Raw genomic sequence first — 24,724 nt, forward strand, 5'->3', positions numbered from 1 at the left:
GTGTACATATCCAAAATTCAGCAGGGGTTAAAGGCCAGCACATTCTTATCTCCCATTCCAAATGGCGTCCACGGTTTGGTGATGCAAGAGAGTGCAAAACTATGAGCCACTCGATCACAAGGGTAAATGGGTTATGAGACTTGAGACATGACTAGATTTATTAAACAAATTAACTATGACATGAATATATTTTATCATGGAACACCTGGTGTGATTGGTCTTATAGACTATTGAGAATTCGTTTGTAAAGTGAGCCCATCAAATATGCTTTCGAAGCATATGATGACAAATTGGATACCTCAATGAAAAAGATGCTGGCGAAGTCCAGCCTGCAGTCCAAATGCATTGGTGTGTAAATTTACGAAAAATATGTTTGATTTAAAGGGACACTTCACTTTTGGTAACTTCGTTACTTTCAATAGAAGGGAAATATTTTCGGGTACTGTATAATATCAGTGCGCCTGCTGCAGCCATGTTACGACCGCAAAGTCCTTGATTATTACGCCAGAATAAGAGTATAGTTCCTAGCCATATCTACCTAGAAAATCGCAACTTTTAATTTTCAGTCGGTCTTGGTACACAGTGTTACTAGTCAAGTTTTAAAATAGGAAAAATATTGAAACTCTTTGGTTATTTTTTGTGCGATGCTAATGGTCTAATCAGATTCAATGGATTATGCTAAGCTATGCTAAAAGTGGTACCGCCAGATCCGTAGATCAGCTGAATGGATTCCAAAACTGTAAAAATGAAATGCTTAACTCTAGGGGAGATGGGAAATAAGCGTATTTTCAAAAAAAGTGGAGTGTCCCTTTAAACACACTTTTATGAACATATAAACAGTCTATTTATGGCAAACCAGAACTTGTGGCTGTTTTGGTAAACAAGGTAACAAAAATGTGATGCTATTTACATTTTAAAACCAAATGAAGTATCATTACCAGTTGTTTTTTCCACTGACCCATGGTGGCCCCTTAATTTGTATATCCTGCCCTAAAGCCATGCAGGATTTCACAAATTCATGCAAATAAAGGCTACAAGAATGCATGTTCACTTTAAGTGATTCGCTCCACAGTTTTCCAGTATTGTGGGATAGTTTAAATCTCTCTTTTACACATTCATGGAGCTCTTTCAGTAGTCGACCACTTTCACCTGTGCGTGTCCGGCCGTTCACGGTCCCTGTGATCCCAGCTTTAATTAGTCTGGCAGTATCGCCTGTCTATCATCCTGGGCTCTCGGAGGAGACAGTCATTGAAAAACAAAAGCAGAGACAGCCGTGACATGAGGGCAGAACGTGTCGTCCCATTTCGCATAACCAAGCAGCGAGTTTTAAAGCTGAAGACAGTCAACTTCACACTTCACTATAACCATTAAACTGAGTTGACTGTTTTCAAACCAACATATAAATGAAAAATCACAGATGAGATGTTTTTTGTATTTCTTATAGATATCAGTGAGTTTAAAGGAGAGACAATGCAAAAGCAAACTTCTGAGAGTCTCTCAGATGCTCTCAACAATCTACGTTCAAGTTAGTACGAATCGTCAAACAACGTTAATTTTTGAGAAGATAAGATGGAAAGAGTAAAGGTGAGGGAAGGTGCGGTGGTTTCACTCTTTCATGTAGCTCTTGAGAAAAATTCTGACTCAGTCTTCAGTGTAATGCCCCAAGGTAAGAGGTTTGGCCCTTGCCTGTTTGTGTACAGGGCTACCATTCATGTTGTTTCTTAATGCAGAAAGATAAAAACACCTGTGTTCATGCGAACTGCATTCACAAACTTCTACAAAGTGAGCTTCAAAAGCAGCCCCCCTCCTTTTCAGAAGCATGCCGCATTGTGAGTTCATTTACGGGCAGCTCAGGTTTACATAGCCCTAAAGTAATTTAGAGGAAATGTGCTTGGTTTGGCTCCAGATCAGAAAGAACTGAGAAATAAAAGAAATACTGTCTGAGTCTTGCCCTTTGTTGTAGTTTAGAGGAACATAGTGAGACAGATACACACACACACACACACACACACATTTCCTGCAGCATTCTTGAGACTGTTAGTGTTTAAGGATGTGTGGTGTTCACGTGACTAGGCCTCAATGGGGCCATGTGTTGCAAGCTTGTGGAAATGTGTATGGAAGGAGATTTATGAGAGTAAATTAAGTTAGTTTTTATGCTTTATGAAGGAAATGTATGTGGTTAAATGCAGTGGCAAAAGCATCTTTGTGGTATGTTTTCATGGTGGTTGCTTACTGGTCCAAGTGCTGGGTCGTATATCAAGTTTTGGTAATATGTCGGTATTTTCTACCAGCGGGATATGGGATGAGACAATATCGTCGTTATCGGTATGGTCTGACCCTCCTTCTTTGCCACAGAAGTTATGACAGAAATGTACAGACCTCAGCTTTCCAACTAGCCTGCATGTTGTGCAGCTGTATATTTTCAAATATGGAGGAAACCCCTGTTTCTTTGCATCATATGTTGTTTTAATAAAGATGTGAGATGTCAAAATCACGAGAATTTGTCTTGTCTCTAAACATTTATTCCACTTTGTAGAAAATTACCAACATTTATTGTATATCTTACAACTTGACCCAAAAGTCAATGTTGCCCAACCTTGGGTCCAAGCAAGGGGCAATCTTCTGATCTCTCTAATAAAGCCAACATAAAAGTTAATTAAATTGCAATTAATTACAGTTGAAAAAAATTGAACTTTGGCAGAAAAACATAGTAGTGACGTGATTACAGGAAGTGAGTGGATTCGCAGAAGCCCCTCCCATGACGCGAATTTAACGCGAGAATGAAGTGAGTACACTCAAAATGTTCAAGCGTCCAACTATGCGCGGTAGACGCGAATTTGACGCCTCAAACGCGTCTGGTGTGAACTCACAGTTAGATTCACCCAAGTACGCCTATTTACATATTTTTGGTGATGCGCAGTGAGGCGCTGCCAGGATGGGGACTCCAGGCTCCGCCAACTATTGCCTTCAAAAAAGCTCTTCACAAACCTATGGGTGACATTACAGACCCATAGACTAAAAAATATCGACGTAGTGTCAAAATAAAAAATGGAATAATAAGTTAGTAGACTGTAAAAATTCCTTGTTGCACTTAAATTTTTAAGTTCAATCAACTTTAAATTGCAATTAAATTTGACTACTTTGACTGGTAAGGAATTGCTAGTAATTAAAAAAATAAAGTTAAAATAACTTTATTTTTTATAATTTATAGCAAATCCTTACTGGTCAAGAAAGTTGAATGAATTATGAATTCGCAAACACACAAAAATCATGTAGAGTAACGTCCATTTGAAAACTGGACAACTGTTATCATTTATGCAACACTATCCTCGCTAAAGTAGAGAGAAAGTTACGTAAAAATTCTATTTGGCCCCTGAACTTTTCTTTCCAAAAGCGTTGCAGTTGGCTGCACAAATTGACAAGGGTGATAAAAGCAAAGTATTTCCGAAGAGCCACAATCTCCACCCCTGTTCTCCGTTCATTCATCTTCCTTTTATCTTCGCCTTCACCACTTCAACGGTTCCTAAACACTGGGACGGAAGTCAAGTGCTCATCAAAACAATCAGAGGAACTTCTGATGCCAACGTGACAAAAGGTCGGTACAACTTCAGCAGGTGGGTTGAACAAAAACAACACCATCCTGTCCTGTTCTTCCCCTGAACAACCCTGTGTTCACGTCTGACACGGTATGCAAAGATATTGTGTTGGAAGATTTAATCGCATCTACTCCTTGTATGAGCTTTCTGTCCAAAATCAGTGAAGCGTATTTTTTGCGCTGTATGTATTTGAAAAGTTGAGGTTCAGATGTAGTCGGGAATGTTGTATATTGCATATTGTTGCCTAAAAATTTTCTCTGTGGTTGAAACGGAGTTAGTCTATAAGACACCCTGCCCCACGCCCAGAGCTCATAAAGAATTCATGCAAGGAGTTTAGCGGATATTACCGTCCTTATTGGCTTTAATGACGGGACTCCAGAGACATGATATATGAGGCGGAGCTGGCTTTCTCTCTACACTTAGTGTCTGTCAATTCACTGGCTTTCAATGAGATTAGAGGTTACTGTGGCGGGTGTGTGTTAAATGTGGCTTTGCGTGTATGTGTAGTGTTAGTCAGAATGCTGATTCAGAATGCATAGGCAAGCGTCTGGCACAGCCCTAAGAAATGTGTGACAGGAAAGAGAAGTCTTGGAAAGTTTTGTTATGATTAACTGAACCAAGTTACCCCCCCCACACACACACATACACTGATGATGAACATGAAAAATAATGTCAGACTTGATGTTGGTGCCGATTGTGCAATTGAGCTCTGACTAAGCAGGCCATGTGATGATGATGGAGTCATCATAACACATTTCTTCATTTGCATTTTAACATGCACACTTCAGCACTATAATTTGCATTTGAACATTTATATTGATGCATATTATTACTCTTCCTCAGCATAATGGGTTTTGAGAAAGGTGTGCTACATATCGAAGCATTCAAGTGCTTAAACAATTTGTTCTGTCTTTTTTAGAGATGGCGTGGAGAGCCTTAGCAGCATTGACCATGCTGCTGTGTATTGGCTCAACTTGCTGCGATGATACTTGGAAACAGTACTCCTCTCATGACACCATCAACAACGTCGTTCAGGACCGTAACACTGGCCGAATTTACCTGGGCGCCGTAAATGCCATCTACCAGCTGAACTCTGACTTGGAACTCGAGAGCAAGGCCGTGACTGGCCCTAAGAACGACAACCCGCAGTGCACTCCTCCAATAACCGCGCAGTGCACAGATGCTAAGTTAACAGACAACATTAACAAGCTCTTGTTGGTCAACTCTCCAAATAGCACCTTGGTTGTGTGCGGTAGCGTGTTTAGAGGCATCTGCTCCCTGGTGGACCTTAACAGCGTGGAGAAGTCGGTGTACTACAGTGACACCAAAGGAGAGAAGACGTATGTGGCCAGCACAGAAGAGACTGTCGCTGTGGTTGGGGTTATTTCTTATTTCATAGACACTAACACTAACACTAATCTAAGCGTGTTTCTGGTGGGGAAGGGCTATGGTGGCTCAGACAGCTCGAAGCTTGTCAGCACTCGCTTGTTGCAGGAGCATGGCGACATGGATGTTTTCGAGAACATGGTTGAGGCGTCCACCGTGCAGGCCAGCCCTTTCGCTCAGCGTTACGTCCATGACTTCCGCCACGCTTTTAAGGATAATGGCTACATCTACTTCCTGTTCTCACGGACCCCGGGCACCAGCGACAGCAGGAATATCACGTTTGTGGCACGCCTGTGCGAGAATGACCATCAGTATTATTCCTACACAGAGCTTCAACTCAACTGCTCCAGCAATAATGGTGGACAGGAAAACACATACAACAAGGTCCAAGCGGCATATCTGGCCACCCCTGGAGCAGTTTTGGCTAAGGATATTAATCTTTCAGAATCAAACGATAAGGTTTTGTTTGTGGTGTTAAGCGCTGATGAGGACAGCAGCCGTTCGGCATTGTGCATGTACCCGCTCAGCGCCATCAACGCAAGGCTCAAGGAAGTGATCGAGTCCTGCTACATAGGAGAAGCTGGGGAGGATGGGAAACCAAAGACGGTTTATTCACCATACGTCTCTAAACCAGAGGCCATCTGTAATATCAAAAGACCGGTGAGTTGGATTTTTCATCTCTTGTTTTTATGCGGTCCTATAATTCTGGCTTCACTTGTTATCTGCTGCTTCGAAAGATGAATGTTCCAACTCTGTTGCATGGTTTGTGTTTTGGCTATGCAGCAAGACATGGTGCAGAGTTATAAATGCGGAGCAGAGTTCCTTCCCTCACCACTAGCCAGTAAACCAGAATACGCCTTGACTGTCAAACCCATCTACACCAGAAAAGAGATGCTGACGGCTGTGGCTGTGGCGGTAGAGAACGATCACACAGTGGCCTTTTTGGGAACCAGTGGGGGAGATGTATTAAAGGTGAGAACTAATAATTTAGTATTATGAATAATATGCATTTAGACACATGAGCTTATTTTAGTTTTGACACCCAGTCAGAAGCAAAATCCAAATTGGATGTCATTTTTATATGGCAATCATGCAATTAAATAACTTGCAGGTAACAAAGGCTTTTAATATATTACAATCTACTGGTGTTGATACCACAGCCCTTGAGTTTTTCCCTTGCTCTGGTGTGGCTTAATTATTTAAACATCAATTGCAGGTTGCACCAGCTGGACATTGGGCGTCTGGCTTGGGTACGTCCAGCTTTGTGAAAAATATTAACACCTGTTGCACCATCTGAAACTAGGACAGGGTGCAGCTACTCTCAACATAGATGATGCGTGTCGCCACATTATGCGTTTAACCGCTGTGATAGTTGAGACGTCATGCATGCTAATAGGGATGGGCACGAGTAATTGATTGATCAAGCACTTGAACGTGGCATAGACTATCAATTACGAAAACGATAACAATGTGGGTTTATTTATTTTTTCATTCAATTTTTTTGGTAATTGCGGCATTTGGATATCTGGTTAGCGTTACAAGCGCCTGTGGTAGTAAAGATTGGGTGCGTGTTTGATGTCAATGTAAGCTGCGCAGACTGGGCTATGACATCAGTACCATGCATGATTTAAAAGCTTCCTGTGCGCACTTGCGCCGCGTCGGCGATAATATATCTTAGAGTGTGTCATATAGAAATCGGTTCAGTTTGTGTTTATTAACCCTTTAGTTTCACTTCATCACCTAGCTATTCCTGTTGGAGGTTTCTGTTAAAAGAAATTCATTAATAATCTGGTAATTGATTAATGGAAATGAAAAAATGACATACATGCACATCCCTACGTGCTACTATAATTATAATATTACATTTACTGCCTCCAGCTAATAGATGACAAATGAGAGCAGTTCATCCTCTCCCTCACTTTTGGGAGCGACAACCAATGAGAGTGAAGCAGTGGAGTTCACGTCATCCATCTATCGTCATTTACTGAAAGGACGGTTACTCGTGTTTTTATAGTTGTTACAAGGACTATCAGAATTAGGAGCGCCTCCTGACGACCCCATTGAATGAGACTAGCAACACAGTGACAAAGTCGCTGGTCGTCTGCACGCACACTAATTGAATACTGAGTTTGAATTAAAATCAGAGTAAACAAATGCTTTTAATAAGTTTTCTGTCTTTGTAAATATCTAAGTATGTATGATAATTTATTGGTGTGATCTCTGATCGCTTTTTTACGCCTTGCATCGCCTGTGCATTAGACCCACACAAGTGAAGTGAAGGCTTTATATTTTACATCTAGATGGTGCAAAAGGTTTAAATTCTACATATTTAAAGCGTATTTTATGTCTTATAACCGAGTTTATGCTCAGCTGGTGCAACCGGTCACAGGGCTGCTAGTTCAAACCCCAAGGCCTTTTTAACATCTTAACCCTTGAATTTTCTGCAGTGATGTACTAATAGTATAATGTTCACTTATAAGTCGCTTTGGACAAAAGCATCTGTCAAGTTGAATGAATGTACTGTAAATGAGGGCTCTATGCTCTACTCTTTCATTCTGCAGGTGCATCTGCAGTACCCCTCCAGCCCTCCCTTCTATAACAGGATTTCGGGAGAACACGCAGATAGTGGGGTGAACAAAAACCTGTTTTTTGATTCAAGTTTTGATCATCTGTACATGACCGCCGGCAAAAAGGTTCGTACATGTTTTATAAGCATATACTCAACACGTCTTTTCACCGGTCTAACGGTCGTTAAAGGATGAGTCCATTTTCTTAAAATAAAAATCCAGATAATTTACTCACCACCATGTCATCCAAAATGTTGATGTCTTTCTTTGTTCAGTCGAGAAGAAATTATGTTTTTTGAGGAAAACACTGCAGGATTTTTCTCATTTTAATGGACTTTAATAGAACCCAACATTTAATACTTAACTCAACACTTAACAGTTTTTTTCAATGGAGTTTCAAAGGACTATAAACAATCCCAAACGAGGCATAAGGGTCTTATCTAGCAAAAAGATTGTCATTTTTGACAATAAAAATGACAAATATACACGTTTAAAGCACAACTTCTCGTCTAGATCTGGTCGTGATGTGTTAGCGTGACCCGACGCAATACGTCATCACGTCAAGAGGTCACAGAGGACGAACGCGAAACTCCGCCCCAGTGTTTACAAGTGTGTTGAGAAAGAGGACCGTTCCGACGTTGTTGTATGTCAAATGATACTAATTAATGTCTTTGTGTCAGTTTATTGTTTACAATGGTCCGCAAATGTGTGTTTTATATATTTAACACGTGACCTCCCTACGTCACTACGCATTTACGTTAGGTCGCACTGGACCGGACCAAGGCGAAAAGTTGTGGTTTAAAAGTACATATTTTTTATTTTTCTTGTCAAAAATGACAATCGTTTTGCTAGATAAGACCCTTATGCCTCGTTTGGGATTGTTTATAGTCCTTTGAAACTATGTTGAAAAAAGTGTTAAGTATTAAATGTTGGGTTCTATTAAAGTCCATTAAAATTAGAAAAATCCTGCAATGTTTTCCTCAAAAAAACATAATATCTTCTTGACTGAACAAAGAAAGACATCAACATTTTGGATGACATGGTGGTGAGTAAATTATCTGGATTTTTCTTTTAAGAAAATGGACTAATCCTTTAAAGCAAAACCCCAGCCAAATATCAAAGTTACAGGGTGATTTACTCACCCTCATGCAATCTAAAATACATATGACCATCTTCTTTCAGACAAACACATTTAGAGTTGTTTTAGTAAATGTTCATGCTTTTCTAAGCTTTATAATGGTAGAAAACAGGGATCAGGGAACAACTTCTGATTTGAAGCCCAAAAAGTGCATTTATTCCTCACAGAAGTAATCCACATGGCTCCAAGGGGTTATAAAGGTCTTCTGCGGGTAATCAATGTGATATTGTAAGAAAAATATCCATATTTTAAACTTTATAAACAATGGGACAGATTTATTACCAGCTTTCGCCAGCGCAAACCAATATTTTGTTGTTAGATTACGACCGTCGGGATTTACTAAAGACTGAAAAGTGTGGTCTAGTTATTTTTTGCGACCAACCTTAATGCATGTGCATTTCTAGGATTTTCCCTTTCACACGCAAAATTTATGGGATGTATCATGCAACGCGATTGTCTCTGTGTTATTTAATTTGCTCCTTTAGTAAATAACCCTTTTTTGAAATTGCGCTCTGGTGCTAATTTGCCCCGTTTAGTAAATCTGGCCCTATAATAACTAGCTTCCGTTAACAACGCCATCTTGGACGCGATTCACGAGAGTCACTCACTGCGCAACTTACCCATGGCAACGAGCACTCGCTACACTAAAACTCTCTCGTGAATCGCATGAATTCAAGATGGCGTTGTTACCAGATGCTAGTTATTACAGTTTATTAAATTTAAAATATGGATGTTTTACTTAAAAATCACATAGATTAGCCACCAAAGACCTTTAAACCTCCAAAAAGTGCATTCATCCCTCACAGAGGTAATCCACACGGTCCAATGGGTTATAAAGTTAAAAGATATTCCCTGATTCTTGTTTTTTACCACTATAAAGCTTGGAAGAGAAGGTTATGTCCATCATCTGAAAATGATGGACATGTGTATCTTGTATTGCTTTGGGGATGAGTAAATCATGGAGTAATTTTAATATTTGGCTGGTGTATCTCTTTAAGCCCACACTCCTAAAAATACAGGATTATTTTTAACCCAACGTTGGGTCAATAAGGGTGAACCCAGCTGTTGGGTTAAAGTAACCCAGAAAATGTTTTGACCCAATAATGAGTTAAAACCACCCAGCATAGGTTAACTTACAACCCAACAGGTTGGAACGCTGGGTTGAAAATTATCTAGCTTTTTTAAGAGTGTACTGTTGATAAGTTTTTTGTACATTTCTGAATTTACTTCCCTAGTTTATTGACCTTTGGTTGTCAACAGTCTTTCCAATTCTGTATGCACCTTCAGTCAGGGGCATCTACTGTTTTGAATCTTAAACTAAATGTGTTATATTCTGTTTTGTAGATCACGAAAGTGCCGGTGCAGGCTTGTGAACATAAGAAAGACTGTCAATCATGCGTGTCCCAGCGTGATCCGTACTGCGGCTGGTGTGTGTTGGAGGGCCGGTGAGTCTGTTGAAACTCATTTGACTAAAGTTCAACACCATTTGGCCACGTCATCTGGTAGTCAAACAAACTGAGCTTCAAAAATCACTCATGGTGGTATTTGATAGCTTGTGTCCACTGGCAGTGGCAAGCGACCATGTGACTTTCATTTGACATGGGAACTCCATTATTAATTCAAGTTTGATGGTGTAATATACAGCATTTAGGTCTGTATTGTAGCTAAATATATTCTGTTGACCTTGTGCTCGGATCAGTATGTTTGATGCATGCACTTTACATGGTACAATAGTATTCATTATTTCATAGATATCGGTGTGCAGTCCAGTTAAAGCAGGCTTAAGAGAATGTATGCAGTGAGGCTTATTTGTTCCTTTATCATTTCCCACAGATGCACCAGGAAGAAAGACTGTAGCAGAGGAACGGAAAGGAACGCATGGCTGTGGAGTCCGAAGCAAAAGTGTGTGACCGTTGAGGCCTTTGATCCCCCCAACATCAGCCGCAAGAAAACAGATGACACAGAGGTACCAGAACACAAACACACACATACTGTACACTACGTGATGCTTTCTGCAGTTATTTCAAGTTCTAACCTCTTAAGGATTACCTTAACTCAGGATTGATATTTTGCTGGCTGTAACAGATCCAGACTGGAATCTAATCCTTTATTCATAAGCTGAAATGATTACGTTTCTAAACAAGGCATCTTAAACTGTAATATCAAACCACATGAATAGAGTACTGCTTATGCATAGCTTATGTGTCTTAAAAGCGACTTAAGTGGTTTATTAAGGATGCTTTAATTAACTTTCCGGATCAGATGTAATAAATAAATGCAACATACTCTAAAGGAATATTGATTTTAACTGTGCCTGCATTCATGGAAATACCAGGGGATTTTAAAATCTTTAAAGTCCAACAGTGGTCAAGAATGGTATCAATTAAAACTCATTTGTAAAAGTTTTACCTGTCACAGTAATTTCATCATGCTTTAATCACTTATTACCGATGTGCATATATAAGCAGTGAGGAAAATAAGTATTTGAACACCCTGCTATTTTGCAAGTTTTCCCACTTAGAAATCATGGAGGGGTATGAAATTGTCATCGTAGGTGCATGTCCACTGTGAGAGACATAATTTTAAAAAATCCAGAAATCACAATGTATGATTTTTTTAACTATTTATTTGTATGATACAGCTGCAAATAAGTATTTGAACACCTGAGAAAGTCAATGTTAATATTTGGTACAGTAGCCTTTGTTTGCAATTACAGAGGTCATACGTTTCCTGTAGTTTTTCACCAGGTTTGCACACACTGCAGGAGGGATTTTGGCCCACTCCTCCTTCTCTAGATCAGTCAGGTTTCTGGCCTGTCGCTGAGAAACACGGAGTTCCCTCCAAAGATTATTTATTGGGTTTGGGTTTTGGTCTGGAGACTGGTTAGGCCACGCCAGAACCTTGATATGCTTTTTACAGAGCCACTCCTTGGTTATCCTTGCTGTGTGCTCGGGTCATTGTCATGTTGGAAGACCCAGCCTCGACCCATCCTTAATGCTCTAACTGAGTGAAGGAGGTTGTTCCCCAAAATCACGCAATACATGGCCCCCGGTCATCCTCTCCTTAAAACAGTGCAGTCGCCCTGTCCCATGTGCAGAAAAACACCCCCAAAGCATGATGCTACCACCCCCATGCTTCAGAGTAGGGATGGTGTTCTTGGGATGGTACTCATCATTTTTCTTCCTCCAAACACGTTTAGTTGAATTATGACCAAAAAGTTCTATTTTGGTCTCATCTGACCACATGACTTTCTCCCATGACTCCCCTGGATCATTTTGCACACTTAAGATGGGCCTGGACATGTGCTGGTATAAGCAGGGGAACCTTCCGTGCCATGCATGATTTCAAACCATGACGTTTTATTGTATTACCAACAGGAACCTTGAAAACGGTGGTCCTAGCTCTTTTCAGGTCATTGATCAGCTCCTCCCGTGTAGTTCTGGGCTGATTTCTCACCTTTCTTAGGATCATTGAGACCCCACGAGGTGAGATCTTGCATGGACCCCCAGTCCGAGGGAGATTGACAGTCATGTTTAGCTTCTTCCGTTTTCTAATGATTGCTCCAACAGTGGACCTTTTTTCACCAAGCTGCTTGGCAATTTCCCCCTGGCCCTTTCCAGCCTTGTGGAGGTGTCCAATTTTGTCTCTAGTGTCTTTGGACAGCTTTTTAGTCTTGGCCATGTTAGTAGTTGGATTCTTACTGATTGTATGGGGTGGACAGGTGTCTTTATGCAGCTAACAGCCTCAAACAATTTAGGGTAATAAATGGAGTGAAGGTGGACATTTTAAAGGCAGACTAACAGGTCTTTTTTTTTTTAAGAAAGACCAGACCCGAGACAAACCCCAGAAAATTGGACCAGGGTCCGGACTAGGCCGGCTCGGCAATTTTTTTACCTGAATGTAAAATGCATACCCGACGTGCATAAATCTTACTTTTTTTAGAAAGACCGAGACAAACCCAATAAAATTATACAAATTCATAGCAATTTTTTTAAACCCCACTGGACCCAAATATAAACGGCACCGACATCTGTGCACTCTGCAGCCACGCACCCACTCAGTCAGAAAGAAACCCGATTGTTTTTCCCGATTGTCAGCGAACTACGGCTCTTTGTAGTAAATGCCGCTCCATCTAAAAGCAGCTGATGGCGATTTACTACTAATCAAGGAACCAGCTTTACTGATGAGATGCTTATGACAATCCCTCGATATATATCGCTCAGCCCTACATGCGAGATAGTTCAGGCCATCTCGGATCTAATTATCTCGGGTTTGTCTCGGGTCGGGTCTTTTTTTTAAATATTTATGCACCTCGGGTTTGGGTAAAAAGTGATTTGCATCATTTAGGGTCAGGTACATTTCTTTGGACTCACGAAGACCTCCAAATCAAAGTGTGGGAACTAATTTTTTTTACTTTTTTCTAAAACAGGTTAAGATATACGTTCCCTCCCTCCCAAGCATCTATGATCCAGATACACTGCATTGTGTGTTTGGTGATTTCATAAGCGAAGCTACTATGGAGGGAAGTAATGTCAGCTGCGCTCTCCCGACCTCTGATTCAATATCACCCACACCTGACATGCAAGGTAAGAGCAAATCTCTTCCTCTGTTTGTCTTTTAGCTTTCATAATCACATCCTGTCAAACTGCCCTCTCGCTGTTTCTGGGGTCCCTGAACAAACAGATGGTGTTGTCTCACAGCTGATGTCTCGCATGAATAATTTAGTGCTTCTTTGTGTTTTGTAATTTGTTAAATTTGTGATTTTTAATTTGGAGTCTGATCAGCTGTAACACCTTTATACGCATTTCCTTTCCCATGTGTAGATTTTGTGGCAGTGCCGGTGAAAATTAAGGTGAATAGCCACATCGAAGTGGCCTCCAGTGCGTTTAACTTCTACGACTGTGCAGCTGTGGTTAAGAGTGCAAAGAATACACCGTGAGTATCAGCAAAGTCCCGCCTGGGGAGTCACGCAACTCGGCGGAAATATTTGCAATGCCTCTGGACAGTTATTTTAGTCATGCAACAATAAAGTCCTATCAACTTGAATGGGAAAGAAAGATTTTGCTTGAATCACAATTAAACAAACATATCTGACCAACAATTACATTTTACAACAGTTTTTGCTGCTTAAGCTAATAAGCGTAGTCCCGTTTTTATGAATACGTGGTGGTCCGCGTACAGTTCCCTCTTTAAAATAGTACTTGCGCACTGTATCCGCACCGCTGTATTTTTGAAACCGCATACTTTGTATGCGTAGGTTGCACATGCATGTACAGGAGAATGTAGTATGTAGCCAATGAGATGCATAGCATTTCGTGACCGTGCACATGTGTCGAACTTCTGTGTACACGTACAAATCAAATAAACTATGCATGGCTGCACATTCGACCATGCCTTGTACACGTAAAAAACTAATTGTAATCCGGGCTTTAAGATCAAACCTGATTAAAACACCTTATTTTGAGGTTGTTTCAGGTACTGCGCAAGATTGGCAAGTGCATCACGCAATTCTGTAAATTGGCCATATTAAGTGTTGCATTATCGCCTATTCGTAGTAATAGCAGTGCCAAATCTTGTTATCCAGTATCTTTGGTATCAGGTCCTCCCAACCAACAGGTGGTGCTCTTTTAAACACAAATGCGTTCTGATATGCACTCCACTATGGATGTTTTATTAAGAACTACAGTGCTGTTCCTTATAACTGACTTATTAACTAACTAGTCCATGAGCCTTTAATCTTTCCTTCTGATTGATTGACTGTTTGTTCTGCAGTTGCATAGCTTGTGTAACCAGTCAGTGGGGCTGCCAATGGAACATTCAGGAACACTCATGTAGTGATAAAAATGATGCTGCTGAGGGATCCCATATCATCAAACATCTGGAGGTAAGAGCGATCTTGACATACAACATTGACATTGATCGTTTTTGCATCTGAACACTTTATTAGATGTTTTTTGGTTCTTGCAGGTCGGTATGTGTCCGCAGTTTGAGCTCCCAGATCCTCTTCTCATTCCCGTTGGCTATAAAACCCCCATCAAATTTCAGGGCAAAAACCTGGATTTTTATTCGGTAAAGTGCTTATATTTCGCACCTCACATGTGTAGACGTTGCATTTCCAAAATGTCCTGGAGTAAATATTCTTTATTACTCTCTCTTGATCTCAGGGCAAAACCTTACAGATCGGCACTGAGCTCATGAAACAGGTGGGCGAGGTGATCGTGGAGGCTGACGGTTCAAAGTACAGTTTTGAAGGTTATGCAGTGAGTACTCTCCAATCATTTACCCTTTGTTTTAAGCCTCTTTCTTCATTCAAACATTGATTTGTTTTTGGCACTTTGAGCTCCAGCCAATATGACATTGACGGCTTTTGAAGTGCACATGTGTAGGGTGTGTGTGGGTGTAGTAAACAAACGGCGATCTGGTTTCGAAAAGACATCATGTTGGCAGGGGAGAATTAGAGCACAGGCAAACAGTTGTTGCAGATGCCGTGATGTGCTCATATAATGAGACTTTCTGCTGTTTTTGTGACAGTTTGACTACGACAAAGAGCCAGAGGTGAATGTGAAGTTTTACGTAAAGGATAAAGAAACAGAGAGGATGATTGACAGCACCCTTAGAGGTATACTTCTGTTCATTATTGTACATAAGAGGTGCACAAAATCCAGCACTGGTGAAATGGCTTTGAAACCGTAGCTTGCCAAGCATTTGCAAAATCTGAGAAATATTTATTTGGCACACAAACAAAGAATGCATTTAAAGGTCCCATGGTATCAAAATGAGATTTTTGTGGCTTTTAGTCCATGTTTATAATGGATGCTATTTTTGTGTGGTTTATAACAGAGGCTACTGGTAAAAGTTGTCAATTTTAGGATATATATGCATTTAAAACCATGTTTTGCTTCAAGGGAAACAACCCAAAAATATTTAAGATCCTGACTTGGTCTACTGTAAACACACGCACATAATTAATATAATTTATTACACGGCACTCTAAAATACTTGATTCTGATTGGCCAGTTGCGACATTCCAAGGTATGTTTTTCCGAGATAACAACCACTCAAGACAAATAACACGCAGTAACCCGGATACTGCAAATCATTTTGAAAAGTCTTTTAATAACATATATGACATTATATTTACAAATGATTAAACGAAAAAGTGTGTTTGTGACATTTGAACGTCTTGTCTTATTGTAAAACCAAAAGTAATCAGGTTTTCCTTGCAGAATGTCTGAATTCGTTAAAAATGAGCTAATGAAATATTTCAAATCAATATTTAATGTTTTTTACCTAACTTATGAGGTAAATAGCCGTGTAATAAGCGGGATAATGTGTCTAAGCATGTACAAGCTAGAGCCAGATTGTTATCCCGAAATAAGCCCCTTCAGTGTGAAACGACCCTACACTTCAGGTTGAGTCTTGATCGCACTGTCGAGGCATATTTCTGCGATAACAACCTGCTTCCTATATATTATCCTTTATTTAATTCAAATATTAATTTTGAGTGATTTATTAATCATATTTTTGTTATATCTATTATTTATTTATATAGTTTCATAACTTATTTTTGGCTGTACTTGCTTAGACACTAAACTATGGTACAGACTGTGTTCTGCACATACTGTTTGACTGACAATTAGTTGTTTTGTTCTTCATTTGTAAGTCACTTTGGTTAAAAGCATCTGCTAAATGAATGGAAGTAAATGTAATGTAAATTTTGCATCCAAATACTTTTCCAGACTCTCCCGTCTCTCAGCCCCATCACATACACTGTTAAAAAAATTTGTTGACACATCATATTTTACACAACTAAAATGTTTAAGTTGAGTAACTCAAAAAGTTAAAGGAATAGTCTACTCATTTTCAATATTAAAATATGTTATTACCTTAACTAAGAATTGTTGATACATCCCTCTATCATCTGTGTGCGTGCACGTAAGCGCTGGAGCGCGCTGCGACGCTTTGATAATATTTAGCTTAGCCCCATTCATTCAATGGTACCATTTAGAGATAAATTTAGAAGTGACCAAACACATCAACGTTTTTCCTATTTGGGACGAGTAGTTGTACGAGCAGGTTTGGTGGTACAAAATAAAACGTAGCGCTTTTCTAAGCGGATTTAAAAGAGGAACTATATTTTATGGCGTAATAGCACTTTTGGGAGTACTTCGACTCGGCTCAGTAACACCCTCCCTCTCCCATTATGTGAGGGAGAAGGGGAGCAGACTTTTCAGGCGAGTCGAAGTACAGATGATAGAGGGATGTATCAACAATTCTTAGTTAAGGTAATAACATATTTTAATATTGAAAATGAGTAGACTATTCCTTTAAGGAAACCAGGTAACTTACTTTATTAAGTTAAACCAACAAATCTTTTTTACAGTGTAATGGGGCGTACACACCAAACGCGAATTCAACGATTTGCGCAAGTAAATTACATACAAAGTCAAGGCAAAGGCGCGCAGGGTGATGCAAATAACACGAATTGGGTGACGTGGTTGCCGTAAAAACACGTTTTTTTACTTAAACGTACTGAAAATATTCAACTCCCATGACACAAAGTTAAATCCCACGAGTAATATTATGCTGCGTTTACACCAGCCGCGGTAGAGGCGGCAAAAACGCGCTGTTCGCACGTAGTTGGACGCTTGAACATTTGAGTTTACTTGCTTCATTCGCGCATGAAATTCTAGTCATTCGAGACATTCACACTAAAATTCACATCATGGGAGGGGCTTCTGCGACTCTGCTGAGACTATGCTCGCTTCCTGTAATCACGTCACTAGTACAGCAAGGTCCTGATTGGGTTAACGCGGTGCGGAAATTCGCTGAAGTTCAGATTTCTCAACTCGCGCGTTTTCTGCGGCAACGCTCAGTACGCGTGGAACGCGCCGCAGGATGCCTAATCACGTCTTTGCATTGACTTAACATGTAAATCACCCGTGCTTGCCATCTCTACCGCAACTGGTGTAAACGCAGCATTAGAGTGAGGAACGCAATGCTTGCGTTTGGTGTGTACGCCACATTTTGCTACTTGCTACCAACTAGTACAGCATATATTAAATCATGTTTCCTCTTTATACGCATAAACAAATAAACGGACTGAAATGAATCGCAGAATCATCATTTCTGAGCTTTGTTGTGTGTTTTTGAAATGCTAATGATTTTCTTCTCTTTTTGTACACAGTGGTGCTGTACAACTGTTCAGTTCGTCGTGAGGACTGCAGTCTGTGTAAGAACGCAGAGAAGAACTATAACTGCGTGTGGTGTGACAACACAAAATCCTGCATCTATAAAGACCTGTGCAACCAAGAACTTAGTCAATGCCCTGCCCCGACAATTACAGATGTGAGGACTATCACAAACTTTACTCCTTCCCTGACATTCACTTCTTTTAAATCCTAACATAAACATCTTGTACGATTCATAAAAATCAGTGTTGGATCATTATGAAACTTATACAACCTTCAAGCCAAAGATGAAACGCATTCAAGAATATCTCATCTCCCATGACAAATGTTGCCATGCATAATTCTCCACTCTCGGTTCAAATGCAGTTCATAATTTTCCCCTCTCTTCATCTTTACCAAAAAAAACTGTGTGTTTTATCCCCCCATATTTTTCATGGCTAAATGATGCATAGATGCCTGCGTGCTCTGTGATGGTAGTCGCAAACTAGATATTTGAAACGATCTTTCTTTGCGCTCGTATTTTGTTAAATCCATCTGAGACTAATGAACACGCTGCCTGGGCCTGATAGTATTCTGTTATTTGTCATCTTGCAAATTATTTTTTTCCAAAGCAACGGCATTGATCATGTGTGATGTCAGTTAACTGATTGACTAGTTAAGTGACTGAGCGGATGAGTTAACTTTCAATTTGTTGCTTGAATGCAGTTAGAGGGTTTTGCAGCGAAAGACAGTCAAATTTGTTAAACTCCAATGGGAACTTAAAGGGATAGTTCACCCAAAAATGAAAATTCTGTCATCATTTTCTCATCCTCATGTTGTTTTAAATCTGCATGAATTTATTTTTTCTGATTAACACAAAAGAAGATATGAAGAGTTTCGTTGCAGAACGAGATGACCACCGTTTTTTAATTGTTCAGAGGTCTCGTTTTTTGGTTGTGCATTCCAATTAGTTTCAATGCAACTGCAGTTGGTTTGTTTTGATTTAAACCTTCATAACTTAAAAAATACATCTAAGAAGCACCACAAAACAAAATAATAACATGATAACATAATAATAAACATGTTTTGAGAAAAATGTAAAAAAATGGATTTATCTCGTTTTGCAACGAAACTCTTCATATTTTGATATATGATTGTAAGCATACAGCTGATGGTAACCATTGACTTCCATAGTAGGAAAAACAAATACGATGGATTTCAATAGGTACCGTCAACTGGGTGCTTACCATCATTTATCAAAATATCTTCATCATCATTTATTGCAATATTTGTTTTTTCTACTATGGAAGTCAATGCTTACCACCAGTAACCATTTGTGTTCACCACAAAAAAGAAATTTATACAGGTTTCGAACAATATGAGGATGAGAAAACTATCCCTTTAAGTGACATTTGTGAAAATAAGGCATTTCAATGACTGACTAATAACATTGTCAGTGCCATTAAAGTGAAATTATTGAGCCTAAACAGAAGAGCCTGAGAAAAAAAGCTCATTTACAAGAAAACATGTCAGACGCACTTAGAGGGTTTTGCATCTAAAGTATTACATTTTTGCTTATTTATTAATCAATTATCTATTCTAATAATATAATTAAGATGGTAAGCTAATATTAAATAAAATATAAATTAATTGCAAATAATTTTGAAATAACTTGAAGAAAACAAAACCTGTTTGTTAATTTGTAGCTTCTTATAAGTACACAAATTGGAAGACACCGGACAGAGGTAGATTTACTTTCTTTACCCGTCTTGTTTCTCCCTGATTAAAATTTTCACAGTTTCTCAAAGACAAACAAGCTTAGATGTGTCATTAAATTGAGAGATTAGAAGAGACTAGATGAGTCTCAAAGAATCAATTTTTAATTTTTAGTTTCCAAGTGAATCATTGTAATAATCATTCATTGTTATAATGGCCATTTTAGAAATAACAAAAACACTTGAATAATACATATTCATCCTATAACTAACTAATATTAGCACTACTCCAGAATCCACACACACTAGCGGCGTTGGCTCACAATATTGTCATTGTCGTTTTTGAAATATTGTAAAATTGTCATTCAACCTATATCAGCTCAACCTAAAGAAATCTCACTGTTTGCCAAATGCGTATAAAAATAGCTTTAACACCGATGCTTCAAAAAGTATAAATGTTGCAGGGTGTCTCCCTAAACTTTCTCTATGCTTTTTTTTAAGATTATCCCACGGTACGGACCAATGGATGGCCAGATCTCTGTCACAATAAAGGGCTCCAACTTGGGCATCAAGCAGGAAGATATTAAAAGTATTACTGTGGCAAACGTGCCATGTACCCATCAACCTGAGAGATACTCTGTGTCTACTAGGTAATGCACTCTTGTTTCAACCCATAGTTGGGACAAATATGGACAAACCCAACAGTTGGGTCGCATTATCACAGTATATTAATGAAAAGCATTATGCAGTGCATGGGTCTTATCGGTCTCTCTCTTATTTTACTTTACTTGTTGATATGTTTTATCATTGTTTAAAATGTTAGCATACATAAAAAAGCCAAGCTAAAATAAAAATATGTAATGGATAAATATAAAAATTGAGGCTATTAATAGAATGTGCTTTGGTGGGCAACTCACGGGCAACCTGGTGCCCGTGGGAACCATGTTGGAGACCACTGTAGCGTATATTTGAAATGCATCTTGTACCAGAATATCTATTTGGGAATTATGTTTATCCTCACTTGTTTTTTCTCACAGTGTTGTCTGTGAGATCGGGCCTTTCCCCCCATCACTCCCTCACAGCCTGGACGGGCCAGTGGAAGTGGAGGTTGATGGAGGACGACGGGGACTGTCTACTGTAAAGTTCACTTACAGGGTAACCTCTTTCTCTGAGTATGCCTATTTACAGTGTTTTCTACAAATCGAGGGATTGTTTTTCTTTTATAAAATCTATTTTATTAGTGCATAATATAATTGTACCTGTTCATTTTATGCATTCGACAAATATGCATTTTTTGCATTATCAATAAATGTACAAACAACGATGAGAGTAAACATTCACAGAGACTTTTGTTGTGTCCTCCAGGATCCTGATCCCCAAGAGGTGACCCCTTCTAACGGGCCTGAAGCTGGAGGAACCCTCATCACCATTACAGGAGAAAATCTGGACACGGCTAGCAAAGATGACATCAGCATCTTTGTCGGAGGAGAGCCTTGTGAAGTGTGAGGAACCGGCTTTCAGTAGATTTTTGAGAGAACTGAAGCGGATGATATTTGTGTATTCCTGATCAATTTTTGTGTTGCAGTGTGACATTCGGCCAGGAGATTACCTGCAAGACGGGCCCATATAAAGGCCAAAAGATTCCATTGGAAAAGTTGACCGTCAGCGTGAAGTACGGCAAGGTGACCGTTAAAGAAGTTAAAAACGGATTTGAATACTCGCCCAATCCCAAAATTACAAAGTATGGTCCACAGTCTAGCTTTCTTTGGTGAGTCCCATTTCGAGCTATTGAACGAATAGGTGATCGTATACAACACCCGTATGCGTCACACGTCTATGTCGGTTTGTGTGTTCTCAGTGGAGGCCGTAAGATCACGGTGGAGGGATCAGGATTTGGTCAAGTGCAGAGAGCCACCATGCTGGTGCTGCCCTCTTCTGACGATTCGACCGGCGAGACGACCAATGTTACGGTCGGAGAAGAGCACCTTATCTTTAAAGTTATCCTTATATCTCAATAAATCACTTTTATTCTGTCATCAAATGTTGAGAAATGTCAGCGCTTCCTTATTCTTCTTTTGATTGTGTTCTTCAGTTTCACTTTTCTTCATCATCTTTGTTTTTATCGCTGTGTGCTTAGACTCCTAAAATGTGCTTTTAAATCCCACAGTTTGTTCAGGAGTTTAGCAGAAAGGATGAGACGATTCTGGAGTTCCTGTCTCCAGAAGTGCCAAAGGATTACGAAGACCAGCCCTTAAAAATAAGCATCAAGCTGGACAACCTGGAGGAGGTCCTAACGAACTTCGTTTACCACCCTGATCCCACTTTCACTGACATGGGGGATAAAATCATCACAGGAGGCTCCATCATCTATGTTACTGGTAAATATTTCTACTATAAGGACTTTGGTCACATACACAATTGTAGTGTAATCTATAAATTTTTTTGTCATTTGTGGTAAACTTAAATGTGTGATATGTGACAATGTATGTTTTTAAGTTGATCTTATGCATGCCTGGTTTTATTTAGTACATGTTACAAAGTTGTCTTTGTGTACTTTTTGGTTTGAGTAACTGCTTTATGCAAAAAAACGTTCTGTCTGCTTTCTTTCAGGGTAATGGTTTCAACAGAGCCATGTCTGTCCAAGAGGCCCAGGCGTTCGTGGGCGACGTGCTTTGCAATGTAACATCCTTGGAATATGATAAGCTGTTCCTCGTTGCCCCCTCCAGGCCTCCTAAATCCACCTCCAGGCTTCCTAAATCCACCTCCAGTCGCCATCGCAGAGACACCAGCTCGGAGGCCATGGATCTCTTGGTTAGAAAGCCTTTTATCATCTGCAACATTTTGCACAGACTTCAATTTTACAAATATTAACGCTTCATGTCTTTTGCAGATAAAGTTTGGACACGGAGAGTGGAAAGTGGGCTCTGTGCGCTTTGAGAGGAAATACGAGGTTCCTCTGTACATCATCATTCCAGCTGTCCTCATTCCCATGGTGCTCTTCATTGCCATGTCAATATATTGCTACAGGTAATTAAACTCTCTGGCTTTCCGAATGCAAAATGAATGCCTTCATGATACCCGTCGGGCATGGCACGGACTGGTGGGTAGTGCACATGCATGGATACGTTGTGCGGTATCCATGTATTGCTTTTGTAGAGATATCGAGCAGATATATTTATAGCTTTTTATGCAAACTACAAGCACCGGGTTTTTTCCCAAGCATTTCAAGCTTTTGCTTTTGGTAAACATAACATTTGTTTTGGATAGACCACTGATTTTTTTTGTGCTTGTATTTGTATGTGTGTGCAGGAGGAAAAGTCAACAGGCAGAAAGAGAGTATGAGAAGATAAAAAATCAACTGGCAAATCTGGAGGAGAGCGTTCGTGATCGCTGTAAAAAAGAATTTACAGGTGATCAATCCTTGAAATGTTTGCTTTAAAGATCAACTATTTGAAAAACGGGTGACACAAAAATTAGTTTGGTTGCCCTAACTGTGGGTTCACACCTGACGCGAGTTCAATGATTTGTGCGAGTAGATTACATGCAAAGACGCGTCCTTGCACGGGGCGATGCGAATGACACGATATGGCGGCGCGTTTGCTGCGAAAACATGCGCTATCCGCCTCAAAAGCGTCTTCACCCAAGTTGAAAATATAAAAAATTAGCATGACACAAAGTTAAATCACACGAGTAATCTAGAGCAAGTAACGCAATGACCTGCGTTTGGTGTGTACGTAGCATAATCCTGCGTTCACCCCAGCCGCAGTAGAGGCGTCAAGCGCGGGTGATTTCAATGTTAAGTCAATGTAAAGAAGCGTTTCCCCGGGTCTGGTGGTCTTGCGGCGCAAATGAGGTGTTTAGCGCGGCGTGTATCCGCCTCCTTTGCGCGTCTAGTTTGCGCGAATTGAGCCTGCCACGGGTTGATAAATCTGAACTTTGCTGGAAAACCACGCCGCGTTAACCAATCGGGAGCTTGTTTTAGTAGTGATGTGATTACAGGAAGCGAGCGTAGTCGCAGAAGCCCCTCCCATGACGTTAATTTCCGCGTGAATGTCTCGAATGACTAGAATTTCACACGCGCGAATGAAGCGAGTAAACTCAAAATGTTCAAGCGTCCAACTACGCTCAAATAGCGCGTTTTTGCCGCCTCAACCGCGGTGGGTCTGAATTCAGCATAAAAGCTCCAATATAAGGATTTCCTGTTCATGAGGACTTTGAATTTTTAGAGTGACAGAAATTTGTTGACTGATTCTCTGTGTTTCTCAGATCTTATGATAGAGATGGAGGACCAAACTAGCGACCTGAGTGAAGCTCGGATGCCATTCTTGGACTACAAGACCTACACGGACCGTGTTTTCTTCCTGCCCTCCAAAGATGGAGTCAATGACGTCATGATCACCGGCAAGCTGGATATCCCAGAATCCCGCAGGGTCATCGTAGACCAGGCCCTCAACCAGTTCTCCAATCTCCTCAACAGCAAAACGTTCCTCATCAATGTAAGAATCTTATATTGTACCACACCAGCTTGTATTTACTAGTTGTAAACAAGCATCTGAGAGAAATTTCTGGATCATTGTATGGCCGTCTGTTTGTTTGTTGTTCGTCGTAAGCGTAATCTCAAGTGTCTGCCCTGCAGAAACAAGACTTTAAAGTAATGTTTTGAAATGCGTTCTGCTCGACTGACGAGCCTTCGTACAACAGGATTTGATTTATGAGGTGACTTGTGTACCCATGTCTGTGTGCTGTAGTTCATTCGTACCCTGGAGGGAAAGCAAGAGTTTAATGCCAGAAATAAGGTTTACTTTGCATCGCTCCTGACCGTGGCTCTGCACGGCAAGCTGGAGTACTACACGGACATCATGAGAACCCTACTCCTGGAGCTCATGGAGGAATACGTTCACAGCAAGAACCCTAAACTCATGTTACGCAGGTCAGAACCAGAACATGCATTACATTTTACATCTTATGCATTTGGCAGATGATACATTTATGCATGAGTCTCTTCTTGAATCCAGGATCCCCAAAGTCATTAAAACATGAAAAAATGTGGGAATTAAATCATTCCCCGCCAGCCTTTTTTTTTTTAAAATTGCCCGCCAGCATTTTCACAAAAGTTTCACAAAATGCCTTCCAGGAAATTTTTCTTCAATAA

The 24,724-nt window shown here is 40.1% G+C and overlaps 1 protein-coding gene across 2 annotated transcripts in view; it reads left to right on the forward strand.

The window, feature by feature from the left end:
- LOC129432028 (plexin-B2) overlaps positions 1-24,724 on the forward strand; it is a 132,050-nt gene that overhangs the window by 94,010 nt on the left and 13,316 nt on the right. For both annotated transcript variants that reach the window (XM_073868621.1, XM_073868620.1), the window contains exons 3-25: positions 4,516-5,642; positions 5,766-5,954; positions 7,544-7,675; positions 10,032-10,132; positions 10,521-10,653; positions 13,117-13,273; positions 13,511-13,622; positions 14,460-14,571; positions 14,655-14,756; positions 14,852-14,947; positions 15,219-15,306; positions 17,875-18,035; positions 20,074-20,222; positions 20,610-20,727; positions 20,938-21,074; positions 21,158-21,340; positions 21,431-21,542; positions 21,740-21,949; positions 22,183-22,383; positions 22,463-22,599; positions 22,882-22,982; positions 23,839-24,068; positions 24,321-24,502. In XM_073868621.1, coding sequence (XP_073724722.1) covers positions 4,518-5,642; positions 5,766-5,954; positions 7,544-7,675; positions 10,032-10,132; positions 10,521-10,653; positions 13,117-13,273; positions 13,511-13,622; positions 14,460-14,571; positions 14,655-14,756; positions 14,852-14,947; positions 15,219-15,306; positions 17,875-18,035; positions 20,074-20,222; positions 20,610-20,727; positions 20,938-21,074; positions 21,158-21,340; positions 21,431-21,542; positions 21,740-21,949; positions 22,183-22,383; positions 22,463-22,599; positions 22,882-22,982; positions 23,839-24,068; positions 24,321-24,502 — 4,268 coding nt within the window. In that variant the 5' untranslated portion in view covers positions 4,516-4,517. The remainder of the gene's footprint in view (positions 1-4,515; positions 5,643-5,765; positions 5,955-7,543; positions 7,676-10,031; positions 10,133-10,520; positions 10,654-13,116; positions 13,274-13,510; positions 13,623-14,459; positions 14,572-14,654; positions 14,757-14,851; positions 14,948-15,218; positions 15,307-17,874; positions 18,036-20,073; positions 20,223-20,609; positions 20,728-20,937; positions 21,075-21,157; positions 21,341-21,430; positions 21,543-21,739; positions 21,950-22,182; positions 22,384-22,462; positions 22,600-22,881; positions 22,983-23,838; positions 24,069-24,320; positions 24,503-24,724) is intronic.

Source organism: Misgurnus anguillicaudatus, chromosome 1 (genome assembly GCF_027580225.2).
Source record: "Misgurnus anguillicaudatus chromosome 1, ASM2758022v2, whole genome shotgun sequence".
In the NCBI taxonomy this organism is placed as follows: domain Eukaryota; kingdom Metazoa; phylum Chordata; class Actinopteri; order Cypriniformes; family Cobitidae; genus Misgurnus; species Misgurnus anguillicaudatus.